This window comes from Chiloscyllium plagiosum, chromosome 4, assembly GCF_004010195.1.
Source record: "Chiloscyllium plagiosum isolate BGI_BamShark_2017 chromosome 4, ASM401019v2, whole genome shotgun sequence".
Taxonomy (NCBI): Eukaryota; Metazoa; Chordata; class Chondrichthyes; order Orectolobiformes; family Hemiscylliidae; genus Chiloscyllium; species Chiloscyllium plagiosum.
In genome coordinates, this window is record NC_057713.1 from 41,805,039 (window position 1) to 41,829,588 (window position 24,550).

Below are 24,550 nucleotides of genomic sequence, written 5' to 3' on the forward strand. Positions count from 1 at the left end.
TACATAGGACAAACAGGAAGACAGCTAACGATCCGTATCCATGAACACCAACTAGCCACGAAACGCCACGACCAGCTATCCTTAGTAGCCAATCACGCAGATGACAGGCAACATGAGTTCGACTGGGACAACACTACTATTATAGGACAAGTCAAACAGAGAACAGCCAGGGAATTCCTAGAGGCATGGCACTCATCCACAGATTCTATCAACAAACACATCGACCTGGACCCAATGTACCGGCCACTGCAGTGGACAGCTGGAACTGACAACCAGAAGCGGCAGAGGCAAACCACTATAAATGCCGGAGGAAACAACACAGAAGCGCTTCACAGGAGGCTCCCAAGCACTGAGGATGTCACCTAGACAGGGGACGAAACGTCTGCAACACAAATTCCCAGCTCGGTGAACAGAACCACAACAAGTATCATGATCAATAAAATATGGAATAGACTGGTGGAAATTGAGAAACACAAGTACTTAGTACCTCCAGCAATGACGAAACATGAAGTATCCATTCATACAATCTACAAAGACCATTTGTTTCCAAGACCATGTATCAACAATCTTTCTTCCCAAGAGCAATTCGGCAGTTTAACGATAACATATTACTGAAGAAACTCAGCAGGTCTGACAGTATCTGTGGAGAGAGGCAGAATTAATGGACGGGTTCAAAATATTAACTCTATTTCTCTCTCCATAGTTGAGATCAGCTGAGTTTGTCTCACATTTTATGCTTTTATTTCAGATTTCCAACATCTGCAGCGTTTTGTTTTCACAGCAGTGGAACAAGCTGACAAAGGAATTTGTCACAGTCCCATCACTTCAAATCTTCAAGACCCATCGTTCGATTGTTTCTATTGGAAGGCTTTCATCATCAACATTACCACCATTTCAGCAGAATGCATCTGTTTTAGCTAGTATAATCTATATTAATGTTAGTAGAACATGGATAGTAGTCTGCCATAACACAACTAAAGCAGAAGCAGAAAGCAGACAACCTTGCTCATTGCTCACTCTTTTCTAGAGTTGACCTATATTAGTTCCAGGTCAGGCAATGTCTTGATGTTCAAATTGCCATCTTCTTTTCCAGATCCTATCATGGCCTCACAACTTCCTAACTCTGTATTCTCATTCAGTCACTCACCCCCAGTAAAATCTAACTTGTCCAATTACAACCTTAAAAATATCCCCATTTTTAACTGTTCTAACATTGCTGACCGAGCAGTTAGCTGTGTCTGGACCAGCAACTGGAACTCCTTCTCCCAACCATTCTACGTCTCTACCTTTCATTTATTCTTTAAAATATTGTTTAACTTTTAACTTATATCAGGTTTTGGTCATCTGACTAATATTTCCATCTGTAACTTGGGGCCATATATTTTTAATTTGTTAATGTGATGTGGTCATCACTGGTTAAGCCAGCATTTATTGCCCATTTCTCATTGACCTTGAGAAGATGGTGATATTGTGTTTTGTAACATTCTTGTGAAGCACTTTCGGAATTTATATTTTGCAAAAACAGAGCAGTGGACAGAGAAGTTATGACAAGTGATACTTGAGCAATGATAAGCTAGATAAGAATGAATCGTATGCAACAGTCTAGAATGTTGATAAGAGTCATTTCAATACTATGGCAAGGGTGGAAACCTGATTGGACAAATTCAAACTTAGAGTTCTGAGAAAGCTGGGCATGGATTTGGGAAGAATCAGTAAGTTCATGGACACTGGACAGGAAAGGAATATGTAGGTGGGGAGGTTGTCATAGTTTGCAAGTGGTGGAATCAAGGGTTTTTTGAGGAAATAAGTGATGCTATCAGATACCAAGGAGAGAAAGAGTCACCATCTAAAAAAGAGAATAAAATTGGCTAGCATGAGGAGCAATGGTCAGCAATTAAGTCAGAATAATGTCAACAGAGTTCAGCGTTGGTATGCGGGAAGGTTGTAGAAAAAAATTGAGAAAGTCACAAGTTCAGGGCCAGGAAAATAGAAACTTTTACAATAAGTTTGAACCAGTGAACGAGCTTGGACACAGCAGAGACAGTTGATTAAAGGTTATCCAGCTTATTGACAAAACTGCTCATGAGCTTTTTGTACATATTGTTAGATGTGATGATCAAGGAGACAAGTGTGAATGGTTTACGAAGACTGTAAGTATAAGAGAAAAGATACAGGGGTTATTTTAGCATTCCAGGGTGATCCTATAATTATGACCAGTTTCAGAAAAACGAGCAGGACCTTATTGCATTTTATGAGCTCCAATCATATTTAGTGTTGGATGAAAAACTATTTGTATCTGTATCCATTCAACTCTTTATTGCTTAGATTTAAAGAAATAGACATTAGTAATATAGCAGGATGAGAGAGTGGGGAATGATTTTATTGGGTCTATTGTGTATCAAGGCTAAGGTGGGTGTGTGGTTAAACAAATTAATAGCTACAGAAATACTGTAATGAATGGAAGGCCAAAGGCAGACAACTGGAACTTTGAAAGTGTAGTTCTAAGTGAATTCAGCAAGTCTTTTTCAAGTGTCAGACTCATTATAACGGCATTGGGGCAGGGTGGGAGTGAAAGGCATTTAGTGACATATGGAAAAAAAAGAGTCGACTTTACTTGTTACTGATAACACAGTGTAGCAGGTCCGTGTGAGATGAGAACATCAAAGAGGGTGGCCACGAATATGGGCTGAAGAATTTGCATGGAATTTTGAGATGACCCAGAGAAAAGAGAACAGATTTTTTCATGAACAATAGTGTCAAAGATGATAAAGGTAGATGGGAATATGAAGTCACAATCAGATCATCCATAATCTAATTGAATGATATTGAGGGACCAAATGACTTACTCCTGTTCCTAATTCTTATGTTCATGAACATAGTGAGGTTGAGAGGATGTTGAATTCGCTGAGAATGAGAAGTGATTCAATGCAGAGGACAAAGGGAGAGAATTTTTATTGTACTTTGGAATGGTGGTAGAAAACGATGATTTTGTCTAAGAGTTAAGAAGAAAATGTCAGCAGTATAGGGGCTTAGCTGGGGTGATATTTGATGATAAGCACCATGAGGACATTGTGATAGACTTGACAGGGTAAGTAAGATTAGATGAGATTACATTACAGTGTGGAAACAGGCCCTTCGGCCCAACAAGTCACACCGACCCGCCGAAGCGCAACCCACCCATATCCCTACATTTACCCCTTACCTAACACTACGGGCGAGCACCCGGAGGAAACCCACGCAGACACGGGGAGAACGTGCAAACTCCACACAGTCAGTCGCCTGAGGCGGGAATTGAACCCGGATCTCTGGCGCTGTGAGGCAGCAGTGCTAACCACTGTGCCACCGTGCCACCCACGGTGGGGGATTAATCAGATGGGGTGGCTTAATTGAGGAAAAGGTACCACACTGCAATCAGACTACTATCAATACTATGATGTGACAATGTGTGAGGCAACAAAAAAATCAACAGTTGTGCAGAACATGGTTCATGGATGATATCGGAGAAAAGATTTATTCTATATGACAAAGAGCTGCTGGAGCTTGATTCCACAATAATTAGGAGTCTCAACTTCATCAGTACAATGCTCTAGAACTTTTCTTCTTTTAAAGAAAGAAAAACAAACCATGTTTTAATTCCTAATATTAGCACAAAGGAAAAATATTTCCATCTCACAGTACCATAATGCAACACATACCCAGGATGTATCCTGGTAGACACTGACATTTTCCATGATTGTCTACACTGGCACCTGGGGGACATCTAATACAGCTCCATCCATCGTGGGTGACTGCCTTGAAAATAATTACAATAATTACTAAAATATATTTTAAACAATTATACAGCCATGTCAAAAAAAATGAACTGTCAAAATGCATTTATGGAATTTATACATGTATATTGCTTTTGCCCTATATTTTAGAGATTCCTCCTTAAATGTCTTGCCTTTTCCATCTTTCCATTCTTTTAAGGTGGTTTTTATGGGAAACAAAAATGGGCTCTGTAGGCTTTTTTGGACTCATAACGCCTCTTCAGTTTCTTCTAAAGGGGTTTGTTCAGACACAATCATGGTGATTTTACCCCTGTGCTGTCATTTTGAACCTCCAATGTAAACCTATATCATGTATTAAAATGTCACACAGTCAGGCATGCATTAATCAGCATGGAGTGCAACCAGCACTGCCTAACGTTGTTATGAATTACCTACAGATTAGTTGCTGAGACCTTATTCTAAGCTGCAATAGATTCCAATCTTCAGACATTCCAATCTGCTATCTAGAAATGGCTAAACATGCAGGGCACAGTAAGGACTGTGGGACAGGCAACATTGTCTAGTACAGAACAACCTCGATTATCTGAACAAGACGGGTGGGGAGCATTTTGTTCAGATAACTGATTGTTCGGATAACTGATCTCATCATAAACAAAGGAAGCCATACTGAACATAATTACACATTTACAGAGTCTTTATTTCATTCAATCGATAAAATGTGTACAAACACTGGATATTGCTTAAAAATTCTTGATATTTTACTAATAAAATCACTTTTTGGCTAGAGTTTGACTGAAGTCTGTGAAATTTTTCGCTGACATTTTCCTCGGTTTTATCCCAGTCCTCAAAAGCAGCCGGCATTGGTATTGACAATTGTGCTGTAATACTAGCCATCTCTTTGGCCAAACTGTTCTAGTACAGCTTCTACACAGATGTCTGCCTGACAATAGCGAAGATTGCCAAGACATGTACAATCCCAAAAAGTAAGACAAATTGACCAATCATCCAATCAGCCTGCTCTTGATCATCAGCAAACTGTTGAAAGGTGTTCAAATCAACTAGGAGAAAGTGAGGACAGTAGATGCTGTAGATCAGGTTCGAGAGTGGGGTGTTGGAAGAGCACAGCAATTCAGGCAGCATCTAAGGAACAGGAGAATTGACCTTTCAGGCAAGAGCCCTTCATCAGGCTCTTGCCCAAAACGTCAAATATCCCGCTCCTTAGATGCTGCATGACCCGCTGTGCTTTTCCAGCACTCCACTCTTGACTGTTGAAAGGTGTCGTTGATAGTATTATCAAGCACCACTTACTCAACAACAACCTCTTCATCAATGGTTAATTTGTGTTCTACCCATTTATGTCCAGAAATTATCATAGTTTTGGCTCATACATGAACTAAAGACTTGAATTCCACAGGTGAAGACAGATTAACTGTGCTTGACATCAACACGAAATGAAAATGAACACAAGATATCAGATTTCAGATAAAATATCAAAGCAATTTACTTACTGAATATACCATGGGGCATTTTTTACATTCAATGAAAGGGCCACCATTGTTCGAGACTAATTTATAACCAGGAAGACACACACATGATGTACCTGAAAGAAGATAATAAATTTTTTGGTCAAATCAAAACTACATGCAGGACAAACTTCTTTGGCAAAGCATACGGAGTCATGATCCAATTTACTGTTAAGGTGAACAGGAATCAGCGGGCAGTGTTACATGAAGTATAACACACAAAGCTTCAGTTCCCTTCTTATAGTTACATTTTTTAATGATTTATAATAACTTTATATTATTATTTATAGCAAAACTTAGGGTAGTTTGGCAGAATATGGAAGCTTTTCTCTGATAAGGTACTGTGGTCTAAAGCTGAAGTCCTACACCTGCAATGAAGTATCATTGTAGTATGACAACTTTACATTGGTAGTCTTTATTGCAAATGTGGAAATGTAAATTATACTTGAGAAATGTTGCCAAAAATGTATAACAGGAAAAGAGGTATTGTATATAGTAAGTGTGCACAGACAAATGATTCACCTATTTTCCTAGTTGAGGTCCTATTGTATTACATGGGGATTACTGAGCAGGATGTGGGATTGGGAGGTGGGGAGGTTGGAGTAGTGGTGTGTCTCCAGTAGGTGAAGTGTTAAGACAAAGTGTGCTATTTGGGGCAAATGGGCTTGAGGGCAGCTTCAGGTATATAGATGTAATTTACTTCTCACTTTAAAATCATTTGCTCATAATTCCTATATTTCCATGATAGAGTTCTATATCTACATTTAATGTTAGTTGTCAAATTGTCAAATTGCAATTACACTCTCCTACCGTGACGGCCATAACCAGTTCAACTGAACTTACGACCCTTCCTCAAAGTTTTTTTATTCTGCTGTCCATTTGCTCCAATATTTGAGTCAGAGCCTTCAACCTCCTCTCCAGAGCCCTTACCCTTACTTTTTCCAACTTTTACAAATTTCTAAAAACCTGACCCTTTAAGCAAACTCAGCAATTTTCACAGTTATTTTTCAATTGCAAGTTAAATTTCACAATGTATTACAGTGGGATTTGTACTCATAACTATCAGGTAGCTAGCCCATCACCAGCATAACTGAGATCGTTATAACTTTCTGATAACTTAAAATTTAAGCTACCTTCCTAACATTATGGCATTTACAATACATAGTTCTTGGTATTGTAGTTGAGTAATTTCTCCTGGAGAGTTTGAGCAACAATCTGGAGATGTATTCAAATTCAGTTTTCTGAATAATTCTGGAGTAAAAGCTAATTGTAATAATGATAACCATAAAAATAAATGGTTGTTCTTAAATGTGCAATTGATTAAAAAAAGTTATTTAGGGAAGGTAATCTGCTATTTTTTCTTGTCTACCTGTGAATTCAGACTCACAGCAAGATATTTTTAATCAACCTGTTCAGATGTGTTATCAGACATCGCTGGAGCAGGTGGGATTTGAACCAAGGCCTCCTAACTCAGAGATAGGGATACTACCACAATACCACAAGAGACTGTAGACATACAGCAAAACAATGGACTCTTAATTGCTTTTGAAATTACCTACTAAGGTGCTTAGTTATGCCAAGGTAACTTGAGAAGGTAAGCTACAGATACTGCAGCAATTCAAGAAGTAGACTCATTTTCTCAAAAAATAAGGGTGGATAATAATTTCAGTGGGTAATGTGCCTATATATATATAACACAAATGAATATGTGGATTCAATTTACTTAAAAATTTCTGATGCATTTTTAAACAGTTAACCAAGTACAGACAGAACACGATCATCTCTAAACACATCCTTTAGTGCTATAGGGCCCATTGCCTCTGGTTATGTAATTGTCATAGAGTCATAGAGATGTACAGCATGGAAACAGACTCTTTGGTCCAACTAGTCCATGCCGACCAGATATCCCAACCTAATCTAGTCCCTTTTGCCAGCACTTGGCCCATATCCCTCTCAACCCTTCCTATTCATATACCCATCCAGCTGCCTCTTAAATGTTGCAATTGTACCAGCCTTCGCCACTTCCTCTGGCAGCTCATTCCATACACGCACCACCCTCTGTGTGAAAGAGTTGCCCCTTAGGTCCCTTTTATATCTTTCCCCTCTCACCCTAAACCTATGCCCTCTAATTCTGGACTCTCCCATCCTAAGGAAAAGACTTCATCTGTTTATCCTATCCATGCCCCTCATTATTTTACAAACCTCTATGAGGTCACCCCCCAGCTTTTGACGCTCCATGGAAAATAGCCCCAGCCTATTCAGCCTCTCCCTATAGCTCAAATTCCCCAACACTGGCAACACCCTCGTAAATCTTTTCTGAACCCTTTCAAGTTTCATAACATCCTTCCAACAGGAAGGAGACCAGAATTGCACACAATATTCCAAAAGTGCCCTAACCAACATCTTGTACATGACCCCCCACTGCTATACTCAATGCCAATAAATAAAAGCATAGCAAACACCTTCTTCAATATTCTATCTACCTGCAACTCCTCTTTCAAGGAGCTATGAACCTGCACTCCAAGGTCTCTTTGTTCAGCAACACTCCTTAGGATCTTACCATTAAGTGTATAAGTCCTGCTCTGATTTGCTTTCCTAAAATGCAGCACCTCACAATTATCCAAATTAAACTCTATCTGCTACTTCTCAGCCCATTAGTCCATCATTAGCATGTTGAATTTCTGAAAGAGACATTCCCATTTTATCTCCCAAAAATAGCTCTTGTATGTTACAAATGAAAAGACAATTACATTGGTTGATAGCAAAACTAGTTGTAGAATTAGTGATTGTAAAATTTATAGGTAGAGAGATAGTGATCATAAAATGCATGCGCACATAAGAGTGTCCTGCATGGCTCATTTTATTTGCTCAAGACAAGTCGGTTAGAAGATAACTGGCAGCAGGCAATTGGCATCCCACTTTGCCAGTGGAGTTCTGATAGATGGGAAATGTGTGTGGTTGCTGGCCATGGATTGTATGCTGAGAAACTGGTGACCTGTTGAGAATCCAGAGGTACAAGTGGTGAATATCAGTCGTCAGGTTACCAGTATGACTTTCATGTTGGGAACTGTCACTGTCCAATTCCTACATGGCATTTGGGAGATTGACAAACTACATATCGATAAGATGAGTTGAGGTAATAATAATTATTTTAATACATCCCAATAGACCTCTTGCTACTCACTAGCATGAATCTCATCTGATCATTCAAAACTTGGTTAGAAAATGGGATGATATAGTGTTGATGTTGAGAAACTCCTCACTGGATTTCTCACTGAGTTTTCCAAAGTTTCTCACCATAGCCCACAACATTTCGGCCTGGAAAGATTGCACTTTAAGAATTCGATAGATGATTTCAGTAGTTTGACAGCTCTTCCAGATCTTTTTGTAGTGTAGCCTTCTGGAGATATGGATTTTTGTCCATAGTAGTTCTTGGTTTGTAGCTATGTTATTGGTGCATTGGTTGTTATGCCTCTGTTCCATCATAGTGTTTCCACCTGTGCCTGTTTTTGTATATACTGTGCTCATTTTACATATGGTGTGCTTTTCTTTGCTGGCTTTTGTTCCTTCTCAACATTACTTTGCCGGATATTGTGGCATTGTAAGACTTTGGTACACTTTGCACATTTCTGCATGTTTCCATGATAGTGATTCTGACCATTTATCCTCCGTGTAGTGGAAGCAATTCTGCATCTGGAGGTCATCCTGCCTTGTTTGTCAATAAAAACATTCTACATATAAGAGAATTTGGATCATTGGTAACATGCCAAGACCATTCTCACTTAAGTTCTGAACATGATCTTTGAAGGTGATGTTAATCCCCTATTTAGAGAGGTAGCTCCGAGCTGTAACATAGCAACATTAAAAACTTTGTTTTGTTGTCCTAAACTATAGGATAAGTGATTTAATGGTGTGCACCATTTACTTGGCAAGACAATTTGATCTACGGTAATGTAATGAAAAGGTTAGATGGTTCATGCCCCTTTTGGCACACAAATCCTTGAACGTGTGCCAGCCCAATGTTAGAAATTTTTTTTTTCAGCTGTTCCAAACAGACTAAAATGGCACTCTATGTCTGCTACTGATGAGCTTGAAGAGTTCTTGTTTTCACCTGGTTGATAATTGGAAATTTGAGAAATAATCAACAACTACAATAAAGCTGTCTACAAGACCAGTGCTGATTTTGGATCAAGAGACTGAAACAATTTCATGCAGATGTTGAGGTTCTCTATGATACTATGGCTGTGGCTTTGACATGTGTCGCATATCCTCACTAGCTTTTCTATGGCTAGGGATCTTCAATGAGATGATTTGCCAGTCATCTCATCTGCTCTATGTGATTTTGTCTTTGCTGTAGTTGTGACATGTCGGAGCAGAAAAAGCTCTGAGTACAAGTACCTTTTGAAGATTACACACCTCCAGGTACCAAGTTCTTCTCTAAGAGGCCAAAATCATCTATGAATGCCTGTGACCTTTTGTATCATGTCAGGCCAAACTTCAATGATTCCTTTCCACAATGTCTTCACTTGTGACTCATTTGCTGTTTCTGATTGAAGTTTAACACATCTATGCTGCTGTCTGCATCCTTATTCAGACTTCCAATTGGCTCAGTGTACCTTGAGGTGTTTGTGTGGTAATGCACATTCCACATCATCTAATTCATTTCCTGTATGTGAATTTTTGCCCTTTCTAGAAGGGTTAATTGATAGAATTGCATTTTTTCTGAGGTGCAATACGACGTAACCTTTGAAATTTCCTGCATCATCAAACCTGTCAGGTACAATTAATGGAATTTCTGAACTACCTCGATTTATGTTTTTTTGGTTTTTGACAATCATGTGTACCTTGGCAATCTCTATTGGATGCTCACACTTTAAATCCATACATACTGGTAGTCCTGCTGTGCTCATCCACTCATGTAACATATTTGTGGTTTCCATGTTAAATTACTGCAGCTACATTGCATTATTAGCATGTAAGGTTGAGGGATGAGTGACCCAAAGTATGCAGTTACACTCGCAGTTATCGAATTCCAATGATCCATGTACATGTCAATTATGGTTTTGAGTGCATGTTGCTAGTTCGCTTCAGGCAATTGACGTGATTGTTGTTAATTGACACTAATAACAGGCCAGAAATTGACAAAGAGATGAAGTTAGGTGAGGACCTGGAAACAATCATTATTACTGAAGAGGTAGTGAGCTAAGGATAGACAAGTCTCCTGGCTCTGATGGAATGCATCCCAGGGTACTAAAAGAGATGGCAGGAGAAATAGCAAGTCACTTGTGCTAATTTTCCAAAATTCGTTGGACTCTGGAGCAGATCCGGCAGATTGGAAAATAGCAAATGTGGTGCCACTGTTCAAAAAGGGAGATAGACAAAAGATGGGGATTATAGACTTAACCTCTGTAATGGTTAACTTAACCTCTGTAGTGGGGAAGATGCTTGAGTCTATTATCAAGGAAGAAATAGCAAGGCATCTGGATAGAAATTGTTCCGTTGGGCAGATGCAGCATGGGTTCATGAAGGCAGGTCATACTTAACAAATCTTTTGGAATTCTATGAAGACATTACGAGCAAGGTGGACAACGGGAACCTAGTGGATGTGGTGTACCTAGATTTCTAAAAGGCCTTCGACAAGGTGTCACACAAGAGGCTGCTGTATAAGATAAAGAGGCATGATGTTACGGGTAAAGTTTTAGCATGGATAGAGGATTGGTTGATTAACTCGGAAGCAAAGAGTGGGGATAAATGAGTGCTATTCTGGTTGGCAATCAGCAACTAGTGGTGTGCCTCAGGGATCAGTATTGAGGCCACAATTATTCACAATTTATAGAGATGATATAGAGTTGGGAAACATTTGTCGTGTATCAAAGTTTGTAGATAACACTAAGTTATCTAGAGTTTGTAGAGCAAAGTGTGCAGAGGACTGTGGAACTTTGCAGAGGAACATAGATACTTTAAGTGAGTGTGCAAAGGTCTGGCAGATGGAATACAATGTTAATAAATGTAAAGTCATCCATTTTAGTAAGAGTAACAGTAAAACGGATTATTACTTGGATGGTAAAAAGTTGCAGCATGCTGCTATGCAGAGGTGTCTGGTGTCCTTGTGCATGAATCAGAGACAGGTGGTCTGCCGGTACAACAAGTAATTAGGAAGGCAAATAGAATTTTGTCCTTCATTGCTAAAGGAATTGAGGTTAAAAGCAAGGAGATTATGTTGCAGCTGCACAGGATGCAGGTGAGGCCACACCTGGAGTACCGTATGCAGGTTTGGTCACCTTACTTGAGAAAGGATGTACTGGCACTAGAGGAGGCGCACAGGAGGTTCACTAGGTTAATTCCAGAGTTGAGGGTGCTGGTTTATGAGGACAGATGGAGTAGATTTGGATTATATACATTGGAATTTAGAAGAATGAGGGGGGGAAATCTTATAAAAACATATCAAATTATGAGGGGGAATAGATAAGATAGAAATAGAGAGGTTTCCATTGGCAGGTGAAACTAGGACAAGAGAGCACAGCATCAAAATTAGGGGAAGCAGATTTAGGAATGAATTGAGAAGGAACTTCTTCACCCAGAGGGTTGTAAGTCTCTGGAATTCCTTGCCCATTGAAGTATTGATGCTACTTCAGTAAACATTTTTAAAGCTAAGATATATATTTTGTTGAAACAGTAAAAGAATTAAGGAATAGTGTGAGAGCAAAGGTGAGTGGAGCTGAGTCTACAAAAAAGGTTAGCCATGATCGTATTGAGTGGCGGAGCAGACTCGAAAGGCCAGATGACCTACTCCAGCTCCTAGTTCTTACGTTCTAAAGCTTCTAGATATCTCACTTCATTCTCGTGATGCTTATTTCACATAAATCTTAGAATGCAAGACAGCTTCATTGTTGGTGCATTAGACTGTACTTTTTGTACAGCCTTCTTGCTTTTTTGCGATCTGGTTACCCTGTCAATATTTTTATCTTACTGTCGTATTAATGGGTATTATTGTCCAGCTGATGGTTTTGTAGTTGCTCCCATTGATTAACAGTAAATCACTACCGTAACCTTTCTCTTTTTCAGGGAAGTGGTATACTTTGAGGCAATCACCAACTCCTTTAACTTGAAAAAATTACATTAATTATGGTATCTACTAATAAACTGCTCTATTGATTCCTGTGGCTGTTGCAAGTAGGTCATTAGTTCTAAGCTCTTGACACTTATACAAAGCTGATCTTCCAGGACTTTCCACATCTTTATGGGAGCTGTCTGGTTCTCTTCAGATAAACGAGAAGAATTGATTCTATGTGACCCTTTGCCAATCAGTATTTTCAAAGCTTGTTTAACTGATCCTGCCACTGCTTGGTCTGGGAAGCATAGCTGTATACTTTTTTTAGTGATTTAAACTTGGTAAGAATTCCTTGGTTAACAGTTCATCCTGCACATTGTTAAGTATTAAAGGTCAAATGTTGGTTAGACTGAGTCTAGGCATATGCTTTTCAGATTAGAATTTTATTTCAGTTCATACAGCTTCAACTCCAACCCAGTGACTGCTCATTTCACATATCTATAAATCCAATTCTTATCCAATTATCTCTAATCTAACACACAAGGAATCTTGTGGCACAGTGGTAGTGTTCTTACCTCTAAACTAGAGGAGCTGGGTTCAAGTTTAACCTATTCCAGAAGTGTGAAATAACACATCTAAATATCTTAACAAATATGTAACCATTGCTTGTTCCCTAGTTCTATTCAGACTCAGGCAGCCTTTACAGACCTTACAAGATGATAATATTGTTATCAGTTCTTCTGTTTTGCTTGGGGCATGGATAGGGTAAATTGACAAAGTTTTTCCCTGGGGTCGGGGAGTCCAGAACTAGAGGGCATAGATTTAGGGTGAGAGGGGAAAGATATAAAAGAGACCTAAGGGGCAACTTTTTCACACAGAGGGTGGTACAGGTATGGAATGAGCTGCCAGAGGAAGTGGTGGAGGCTGGTACAATTGCAACATTTAAGAGGCATTTGGATGGGTATATGAATAGGAAGGGTTTGGAGGGATATGGGCCGGGTGCTGGCAGGTGGTATTAGATTGGTTTGGGATATCTGGTCAGCATGGACAGGTTGGACTGAAGGGTCTGTACATCTCTATGACTTTATGATATTATCATGGGGCATGTGCTCTCAGCATTGTTTCTATTGTAGTCTCTGTTTTTTGATTTACATTTTACTTTGCGCATATATTGTGTATGTTCAGTACACATTTAATGTTGTCTATTTTTGATTTAAAACTTATTTAAGGACTTGTTCTGTTGATTCTGCACTGTTCCCGATTAAAACTCATTATTTAAGAGCAGTTTTCAATCAGCTGGCTGCTTGCCTAGCTTTGTCCAGTTCAAAGGTACTCACAGTTTGTGAACAAACTGTAATGTTTACTGTTGTATGTTTCTTTTGTTGTCTGTATTTTGGGACTTCTGATCTTTGGAGTACTTTTGAATGCTGTCTGCAATTTCCCCCCATGGCCTTCATGCTGCTTTCTTTGGTCTGTTTTTTTTTAAAGAGACTACAGTGCTGCACATCATGTTGTGATTGCTTCTGCTATCTATGGATAATATATGTAAGTTCCATAGATTATCTTGACTTGAAAACCTCTGCACAGCTTATTTACAGATTTGACAATAAACTCTATATCTACAATACAGAGGTAGTGTTTCAGTGGTCTCAGGTCATGTAGTGATTGCTTGTCATATCTAAACACAAATATGAGGTACTGGGATTCTAATTACTTTAAGACCTTTGGTGGATCTGTTTGCGAGTAAAACGAGTACAAAGAGGCACATAGTAACCTCCATCAAATAACTGCACAGAGGCCAGTATCACATCACTAAGTCACCCTTTATTTCCACAAGAATTGTATTTGTCACTGGCCTGGCTTTCTTAGAGCGCTTTGAGAGTGAACAGAACCTCTGACACACCTGTTTATATGCGTTAGCCAGGGCACCCTGATTGACCATGTTAACAGCCCGAATCTGAGAACTCATGTTCTATGAGGTCCACTTGGCTGACTGAGTTACAATCACTAGATCCGTCCCCTTTAAGTCTGGGAATGTAGGCCTGTTCTTTTCCTTGTAGCCTCTTCTGAGGCATTTTCGCAACGGGTCAGATATGGACAGCATATTGTGGACTATAGCCCTTCTCTTACGCCCAGAATACTTTGGAAGAAATTCATCCTCTTCTTTAGGTGGTAAAGGCGTTGACATTCACCATTATCCATCTCAGGATCTGAGGTTTTCTTGGCATTAGATGGAGGGGGGAGAACCCATGGGCTCTGACAACCTTTCTGACTATTCTGAGGGACTGGGTATGCTTTACTTCTGCCCTGTTTATGAACTTGCAGCTTTCATGTGGTCCATGGTTTATTCAGGATTGCCTCACCTACCTGAACTTTATATGTCACAGAATCTGACCTCATATTGACCATGCCTCTTAACTTGCATGGCCATTTCCGTAGTTTCGGCACCAAACTACATCCCCTGAAGTAAACTGTCTCCCTCGCTTAGAGGAATCTTGTGTCTGGCATTGGTGTTCCTGATGCTGTTTCACCCTCCACTCCCAGGTCCGGGAAGATCAGATTTACATTGTGCAGAATCTTCTCCCCATTAGTAATTCTGCTGGAGCTATCCCTGCAATTGATGAGAGGTGGTCTGATAAGCAAATAGGAACTGGGACAGTTTGGTATCTACTGAAGCTGTAAGCTGTTTCTTTAAGCGTGCTGATCTTTTTGCCATACCATTGGTATGGTCCAGATGGATGGTATGGAGCTGTCCTTATATGCCAAATGCCATTTGACTTTAGGAAATACTTGAATTTTCTGCTGGTAAGTAATGACCCATTGTCTGTGACCAACACCTCCAGAGCCTGTGTGTTGCAAAAGATGCTTGCAGTTTTTATATCATCATGTTTGATGAATGAAACTCTATGCATATCTAATTACTTTTGAGTGGGCATCCACAATGACTAAGAATGTTGACCCCATGAAATGACTGGCACAGTTCTCATGTAACTGACTATAGGGTTTACTCTGCCATTCTCATAAGTGTAGGGTAGCTGCCAGTGGTAACTTTTGACTTTATTGGCACTATGGGCATTGCCCCACTAACACGGCTATGTCTGCATCCAATCCTGGCCACCAGACATAACTTCTTGCCAACATCTTCATTTTAGATACCCCTGGATGACCCTGGGGGAGCTCAGCTGGTATCTGGCAGGGGCCTTTGCTCAGGGCAATTACTTTTGCTCCTTGTAATAGCTGCTCACATATGGAAGACACAAAATGGCCAACAAGAGATAAATAGGATTAAACAGCCTGACCTAGCATTAAGACACAAAATGGCAGACAAGTAATAAAACAGAATTAAATGCCTGCTTCAGCATTTAAGTGAAATACAATGGTATCTTTGAACAGGGCTACTCCAAGGCGTAGCACAAACAGCCATCAGCGACAGTTCAACAATAGGATCTCTCAGCATAGAAACAAGTTCATTACACTATAGCAAGTGATTGATTCCAGCCTCATTAATGAAGGAATGTTGTCCCATTAGGTGAAAAGAATCAGTGAGAAAAAGGACAATAAATCTCAGTCCATAAGGCAATTAGTCTAACTCATCAGGCAGCTGTGAAAACAACAGCTAAAGTTATTTGGTAGTACTCAGTTGTTTTCTTTTGAGGTTATTCACAATATTAAGACATGGGTTCTAGTTAAAGATTCTTCAGATAATCAGAGATAGATTTCAACATAATTTTAGATACACATATTTAACCAAAATATAGGAGAAGCATTAGGGGAAAACATTTAAACATTGATGTGAAAGTTAATTAGTCTCCTTATCTTTAAAAAGATGCCTAACACGTCCTGTAACAAATAGAGTGTTCCCAACTCATTAAATAGTACTAACGTAGAAGTAGCTGTAAAACATTAGTCCAACTAACTTTATAATACATATTAATACTATGGATCTTATAGTAGCTAGTTACAACCTTGTTTTTTTTTCGATATATATCATTAGGACAGTGGGAAAGTGTAAGAGAAGAAACAGAATTTGATACAGATGCAGAATTCAAGCAGTCCTTAGAGATAAGCAAGTCTGGGACAGGTCCAAAGGAGTACAGCCAATAACTTTGGAATGCAAATTAATAGGATGTATAGACATATCCCAAGGCCTGGAGATTACAGTGTCTGTTAAACACCAAGAGATTATGGGATCCTGGGGCTGTCCATAGGAGCGCTGTCGGGCATTCCTCTCCATGGGCCATCTGTGAGCCAACTCTATCCTGATACCATACAGGCAGACATTGCACAATAGTACTAGATCTTGTTTGGGATTGTAGTTTGCCAACACTTGAGTTGATGACAGCTGCTTCTTCACTCTCCTAAAGGCTACATCTTGTTTACAAGACTATTTCTATGGCTGATCCTTTTTCAATAGCAGATATAAGAGTTCCAGGATAGAAGCCAGGTTACAGATGACCTTTACATAAAAATTCACCAATCTAAGGAAAGACCTAAGCTCCAATACAGATGATAGAGCCCGGGAACCCTCGCTTTATCTTCCAATGGATATAATCTGGTCTTGTCAACTCGTAGCCCAAGTAGATCACTTAGGGTGCCTGGAACATACATGTTTCCCTTTGAAGGTGTACCCCTGCCTTGGAGAAACCTCTAAGGACTATATCCAAGTTCTCTATGTGCTCTTTATTGGTCTTCAATGCTATTAGCACATCATCCAGATAAGGGGTGACCTGGGGTAGACATTGTAAAATGTTCTCCATCTACTGAAAAATGGCACAGGCTGATGATACCCCAAATGGCAGTCTCGTATATTGGTACAATAATGGGCATAATTTAAGCTTACTTCTGGGAATCCTCATCTAACTGTAATTGCAGGTATGCGTGGCTCATATCCAGCTTTGTAAAGGACAGGTCCATCGCCAGCTTTGCATGTAAATCGTCTATGCATGAGATTGGGTATTTATCCAGCTGTGAGAAGCAGTTTACCATTTGGTTAAAATCTGTACAAAGGCTTCACAATCAGTACAACTGGTGCTGCTCATTCTGCAAACTGCACTGATATGATGATTCCTTTGCTTTCCAACCTCCTAATTTCTGCCTCTATGTTTACAGATAAGTGGCATTGGGTGGGCCTTGCATAATCGTGCAATTGCTTCCTCATCAACATGCAAGTTGGCCTTGTCTCCTTTGACGGCCCCTCAACCTTCCTGAAGAACATTCAGGTTTTTAATTCGGACTTCTCTCAGGCAGCCATTTTCTGATTGAAAAATATGGAGTCAATCAAGCTGAATCTTTCTCAACCAATTTCACTCCATCAGGTTTGGGTCCAAGTCTTTTGCTACAATTAGTGGTAATTGAACCAGCTGCTTCTCATACGAGAAGTGGAGTGAAGTTGTACTCTTAATCTGTAAAGGTTCCCTGGTAGATTCTCAGTCTAGTCAAGATATTATGCAAACTTAGGGGTTGGAGTCGAAAATTAATTTTACTAAAGACTGATTCTACAATCACTGGTATTAGAACCGATGACCATTTAACCTGACATTTATTTTGATTGGGTCTGATTTGGATGTTGGTAAGCAACTTTATTGTTCCAAGCCAGATGAATTTGGGCTTTCCAGGGTATGCACTCTCCTGGATACTGGCCTATGAGTTCTCTTACTTAATTCAGGCCAAGTGGGTCTCTTTTGCTGTCTCACGTCTGCATACCAGCAGCAACTACAATGGATTCTGAAGAAAATATTAACCGTTTACCTGAGGCTTGCCTGTGTTTTGGGGCTTTGCTTTCGGCAAAGAGCCCCTCTGTTCAGGATTTGGCCTGACTGAGGCTATGCAATTGCCTTCACTCAAGTGGCGTTCCCCAAGCTCAGTCAGCCTGGCGAGGGTATCCATTTCCTTTGGCATGTAGTTCCTGTACTCCACTTGTCATATTTTCTAATGACAACGCCAGTTGTGGTGCCTGTTTGAAATCCAGTTGGGCTTCAGCTCATGGGCATTTTTGCATGGTCATATCATTAATACTACATTCCAACAATCTCTCCACATCTTGTTAAGGGTTAAACCAAATCACATGCCTCTGACAGTTGTCTTAACCTTGTCAAAAATCCCCACATGGATTCCTGTAATTCTCAAATTGTCCAGTAAAATCTATAGTGTCTCAGTATTACAGGACGCTTGGAATCATAATATTGCTTGACTAAATCCATCAACTCTTGAAGGATTTTAGCATTTGGTGCCTCAGAAAATGTTACGTTCCGAATAAACAAAAAAAAACTGCTGGTCCACAAGCTGTCAGGAGAATTACTCATTATTTTTCATCTGCCCTAATGTGATTTGCAGAGAAAAAATAATGCATTCTTTCCATGTATTGGGTCCTGTCTTTTATAGCAGGATCGAATGAGCCAAGTTTCCCAAATAATAGCATGATGTCAGAAATGCTTACTCAAAGTCAAAAATGTTGCGAGCAAATCTCTTAAGGCGCTTTTTTCTTTCTTTCGTCACCACTGAAATAACTCCACACAGGCTGATATCCTGTTGCCAAGTCACCCCTTATTTACACATGTATAATACTTGGCACTGGTCCAGCTTCCTCAGAACCAGCTCTAAGTGAACACTACCTCTAACACTCCTGTATATATGTCAGCCAGGGCTCCCTGATTAATAGCCAGGTTAATAGCTCCAGTCACGGAACTCATATTCTATGAGATCCACCTGGCTAACCTCGTTATAATCACTACACTCTGAACATATCCTTTTTCCAGGGTGCTGTGATGTCAAATTGCCTTGGCCTCTGGTCATGTGATGGCATCCTGTTATTTTGCTTATTTGCAGGTTGAACCTTTCTCATGAACACCTTTCTTAAAGCAATAATACTGCAGAGGAGACATTCTTTCTTTGATATTTTTGTATGTGCCGATTGAAAATTTACACACCTCTGAGATTCTCCATTCCCACGTGGCCTTCATGTATCTGCTAGAAAATGTATCTGCATTGATGTCCTTCATTCATCCTTTTTGAGTATGATGTTTAATGAGCCAATTCATAGCACAATCATTTAGTGAAATGACACTGCTGATAAAATAGTATAACCCCTTGGTTATGCTTACTGTATCTTGTCTTGCCATCCTTGAATCATCTATGAGAACATCTGTAATTCTTTGCTTTTGTTAGTCGTGTCAGTAATTTGAGTCAGTTCTGAAGGTATTATATTCTCTAGATGATCTACCTTTACAGCTAGATCTTTTATTTCATGTTTGTCATGTTCTGATATAAATGGATAGGTGAACTATTCACTGTAAACTGATGTATACAGCAATGTCGTGCAATTTTAGGATTCCTTTACCTATAGTGTTCTTAACTCAATGCTGTCTTTAAGGATATGGATGTTTTGGTTCTTCCTATTGTACTTCTCATTCTGTACCTCTTTCTCTGATAACTCATTTTCCATTTATTTTGCTCTGTACATTTTTTCTAGTGATTTGGCCTTCCACAAGCTCTAAAGTTTGATCCAAATGCATGACATTTCTTCTGTTTACGAACACATGTGATTGTGTTTGTGACCCTGACGGAAGAGTGCACTGAATATCAAGCCTCAATTTTCCAAAAAGCTGTCACAAATGTATAAATTACAAAATGAATCACTGAGATGGTTAGTTTGTCTAGCATTGATCACTACCTAAAATAAAAGAAACTCACATCAGGTTTTATTAACAAACAAGGTAACAAAATACATGTGTTATAAACAAAGTTTCCTTTAACAAGTGGCAAAATGGATTATTAAGTATTATTTTGCATATTGAAACTGTACAATCTTTAAATCCTAACACTCACATTCATTCATTTACAAACAGGATGGGCAAAACAGAGAATTTTGCAGAAGTATTATGTGTGAGTAAAAACAAATCACAAATTAAGAGTCCAAATCACAAGAGTGAAATTAGGTGACTTGCTCACAGTTCTTTTGAGTTTTGGTGGTTATTTTATGCTTTTGTTGACTACAGTGATCCTCAACTTAGTAGCTGGGCAGTTGGACCTAGGTTATTGCATAAGTTAGGAGATAATCTTTTGAAAGTGTTTGAGTGCTGCTTTTTTTTCTGTTAGAGGAGGACACAGAGAGACACCTATCTTCACTTGCAGACTACCTGGAGTTTTGAGTGCATTTACTCCTCAGATTTACAACAAAATGCAACTTAAAACAAATCCAAAAGCTGTTGCTGGCCAGTTTTATTTTCAATCAAAAGGCATTAGATTCACAAAAGTATCAAATTCACCTTCTCAAAAACGTTACATGATCTTGTTTTTAACCAGTAAGTAAAAGCCACAGTTTTACATCTGACCTTCAAAATGCAAAAACAAAAACAGTGGACCCTTCTCTGCAATACAGCCATGTCCAAATTTCAATTTTCCAGCTTTACATTTCCAAAGAAAATACATGCAGTGTGTACATTGTGACAACTCTATTATTTCTTGTGTGCATTTTTTGGTGCTGTTTCACTGCATTAATCCTGAAGCCTTTCACCTGAGTTAATTGGAAGTTAGACATTTAGGTAGCCAGTGTGTTCATCTAGCTACTTATGCTAGTGTCTACAGCCAGTAAAATTGTGAGCTTGACTTTCCAATTAAAATATTTTGTATTTCAGTGTGTGCAAAGGCCAAAATAGGCTAAACTATCGATTTAAATCTTTCACAATATTTTCAGTTTTGGTTATGAAATTATCAACAGGCTCATCCAATTCCTGCCTCAGGCCTTGAAATTGACTGGTTGGTCCTGAAATTTACAACATTTTCTTTTAAGATGCCTTTAATGAAGCTACTTAATGACAGTCTGCACTTTGTTGAAATTTCTCAAAACTTCATAGACACTGTTAGCCTCCCATTTCTTTGCTGTCCAGAGATTTGGCGACAGTCAGTGCTGCGGCTCTATAGCAACCAATTGGGGGTATATAGTAACACAGTTAGCAAGATATGCACACATCAATATTAGATCAGGGCATTTACTGTCAGGGGCTGTCAATTAGGTCACTCAAGGGTGTGGGCTATCAACAGTCCATTGGGTTTATCCACAGAAACTCAAGAACATGGGGTGAGGGTATGGGGGTTGGGGTGGGGGTGGGGGGTATATGCTATGGGACAGTGACCAAGGAACCTATTCTTTGAGAGTGGGGACTGAAAGCAGGGGAAAGGAGGAGAAGACAATTAAGAAGTAGACGGCGACAGTATTTGCTAAGGTGAGACTATGGTAAAACATGAATGGGAAGGGAGGGAAATTCATCCACAGTTGAGGGGGGAACATGTTCATTTCATGTGGCAGGGGCTGGGAGGAAATGTTGGCAAGTGCATGGCTCATGTAGATGGGCTGGATGGGAACCTAGGGAGGTGTAAGGCCTATGGCATTCACAGGATGGGGACCTGGATGGTCATGGCCTTGCTAATATGTAGAAGTGTTGGCTGGAAGCTAATAGCCAAAGAATGCTCATCAGATAGAAATTCAAAGTACACAACGTAAAAGAAAATGGCTGAGACCAAACTCAAAGTGAGTGTGGTGTTATCAACCTGTGAGTCAGGGGCTGCAGGACCCACCATCGTGAGGTCCATGAAAGGAATAAAATATCACACATGGAACTGACCTGCAAGGTCCCTAAACCTGACAATTCAAATGATGAAGGACTCTTGCCCAAAACTTTGATTCTCTTGCTCCTCGGATGCTGCCTGACCTACTGTGATTTTCTAGCACCCACTCTCAACTCTGATCTCCAGCATCTGCAGCCCTCACTTTCTCCTGGGTATGTCCATTACCAATAAGAAACAATCTAACCACCAGGACCCAGGGGTTATCATTGACCAGAAAGTCAACTGGACTCACCACATAAACACTGTGGCTACAAGAGCAGGTCAGAGGCTAGGAATACTGTGGTGAGTAAGTCACCTCCTGACTCCCCAGAGTCTGTCCACCATCAATAAGGCACAAGTCAGGAGTGTGGCATATTTCCCATTTGCATGGATGAGTGCAGCTCCAACAACACTCAAGAAGCTTGACACCATTCAGGACAAAGCAGCTTGCTTGATTGGTACTGCATCTACAAACATCCACTTCCTCCACCACCAAGGCTTAATATTATTGCAGCAGTGTGCACTATCTACAAGATGCACTGCAGGAGTTCACCAAAGATCCTCAGACAGCACCTTGCAAACCCACAACCACTTCTATCTAAAAAGGCAAGGGGAGCAAATATATGGGAACACCATCACCTTCAGATTCTCCTTCAAGCCACTCATCACCCTGACTTGGAAATATATCACCATTCCTTCGCTGTCGCTGGATCAAAATCCTGGAATTCCTTCCCTAATGGCATTGTGGACTACAGCAGCTCAAAAACGCAGCTCACCACCACTTTCTCAATGGCAGCTGGGGAAGGGCAATAAATACTAACCAGCCAGCAATGCCCACATCCCACAAATGAACAAATGAAAAAAAATCTAATGCTGTTCCTCAAGCAAGACCCTGGACCGTTCACTTTCAAGACAGACAGAAAGAAAGAAACTCTTCATTCTCGTTTGTATTTTTCAATACTTTGATGGGTCTGAGGAATAGACTGGCATTTTTGTGGCCATCAATGTGGCTCCAGGATGATATGTTGCCACCCTGGTTTCAGGGTCAAGGATGTCACAGAGCAGTCACAAGACGTTTTTTTAGAGGGAGGTTGAACAGCAAGAAGTTATGGTCCATGTTTGTATTAATGACTTAGGTAGGAAAAAAGATGTAGTCCTACAATTGCAATTTAGAGAGCTACGTAGAAACCTAGCAAGCAGGACCACAAAGGTGATCACCTCTGGATTACTCCCATTGCCATGTGCAAGCAAGTACAGAAAATGATTTGGATAGATTGTTGGCACTTAAAGTTGACAAGACACTGCAACTGGATGAGATGCCAACAAGAAGTTTGAAGGAAATGACAGTAGGACTTACGGGGGCACTGCCCATTATATTTCAGTCTTCCCTGGAGTCTAGGAAGGTGCCAGAAAACTGGCTGACTGTGAACATTACACCCTCCTTTAAGAAAGGTAGTCAGGTTAATCTCAGCAATTACAGACCAGTTAGCTTATCGTTAGTGGTGGGAAAACATCTACAAACAATTATTCAGGATAAAAATAGTAAGCACATAGGAAAAGGTGGGTTGATTACGGTAGAATCAGAACAGATTTCTAAAGGACAAATCATATTTAACTAACTTGCTGGAATTTTCTTTTGAAAAGGTAACAGAAATGGGCAATAAAGGTAACACTGTTGATGTGATATACCTGGATTTTCAGAAGGAGTTTAATATAGTGTTACATATAAGAAAGATGGGAAGGAAAAAACAGAGAACTATAGAACTATGACATCAGCGGTGGGCAAGTTGTTGGAAGGAATTCTGAGGGACAGAACTTACATATATAGAGGAACCCCAATTATCTGAATTTCAGAATATCGGAACAAGATTGCAAGGTGTCGATGCTTGGCTAAACGATATAATCCGGTCGATTATCTGGCATTCAGTTAACTGAATGAAATATTCACTGCCCATGTCCTTTGGATAATTGAGGTTCCTCTGTATTTGGAAAGGCAAGAACTAATTAGGCTTTGTCAACATGGCTTGTGCATGGGAAATTGTGTCTCACTAATCTGATGGAATGTTTTGAGGAAGTGACAAAGAGGATTGATGAAGGCAGAGTGGTGGAGGTGGTCAATATGGACTTCAGTAAGGCATTTGACAAGGTTCCGCATGGTAGACCTGGACAGTCCCCGACCTCAAATTCACCTGGACAGTCCCCGACCTCAAATTCACCTGGACAGACCCCGACCTCAAATTCACCTGGATAGTCCCCGACCTCAAATTCACCTGGACAGTCCCCGACCTCAAATTCACCTGGACAGTCTCAGATTCCTCCCTCCCCTTCCTCGACCTTTCTATTTCTATCTCAGACGACCGAATCAACACGGACATCTACTACAAACCAACCGACTCCCACAGCTACCTGGACTACACCTCCTCTCATCCTGCCCCCTGTAAAAACGCCATCCCATGCTCCCAATTCCTTCGACTCCGCCGCATCTGCTCCCAGGAGGACCAGTTCAAAATACGTACAACACAGATGGCCCCCTTCTTCAAGGACCGCAATTTCCCCCCCGACGTGGTCGACGATGCCCTCCACCACATCTCTTCCACTTCCCG

General features: G+C 40.1%; 1 protein-coding gene across 1 annotated transcript in view; it reads right to left on the reverse strand.

Annotated features, from left to right (window-relative positions):
* tmem67 (transmembrane protein 67) overlaps positions 1–24,550 on the reverse strand; it is a 195,947-nt gene that overhangs the window by 167,302 nt on the left and 4,095 nt on the right. Inside the window, exons 2-3 of the mRNA XM_043688078.1 lie at positions 5,279–5,370; positions 3,696–3,792 (exon numbers count right to left, since the gene is read on the reverse strand). Of these exons, the coding sequence (XP_043544013.1) occupies positions 3,696–3,792; positions 5,279–5,370 (189 nt within the window). The remainder of the gene's footprint in view (positions 1–3,695; positions 3,793–5,278; positions 5,371–24,550) is intronic.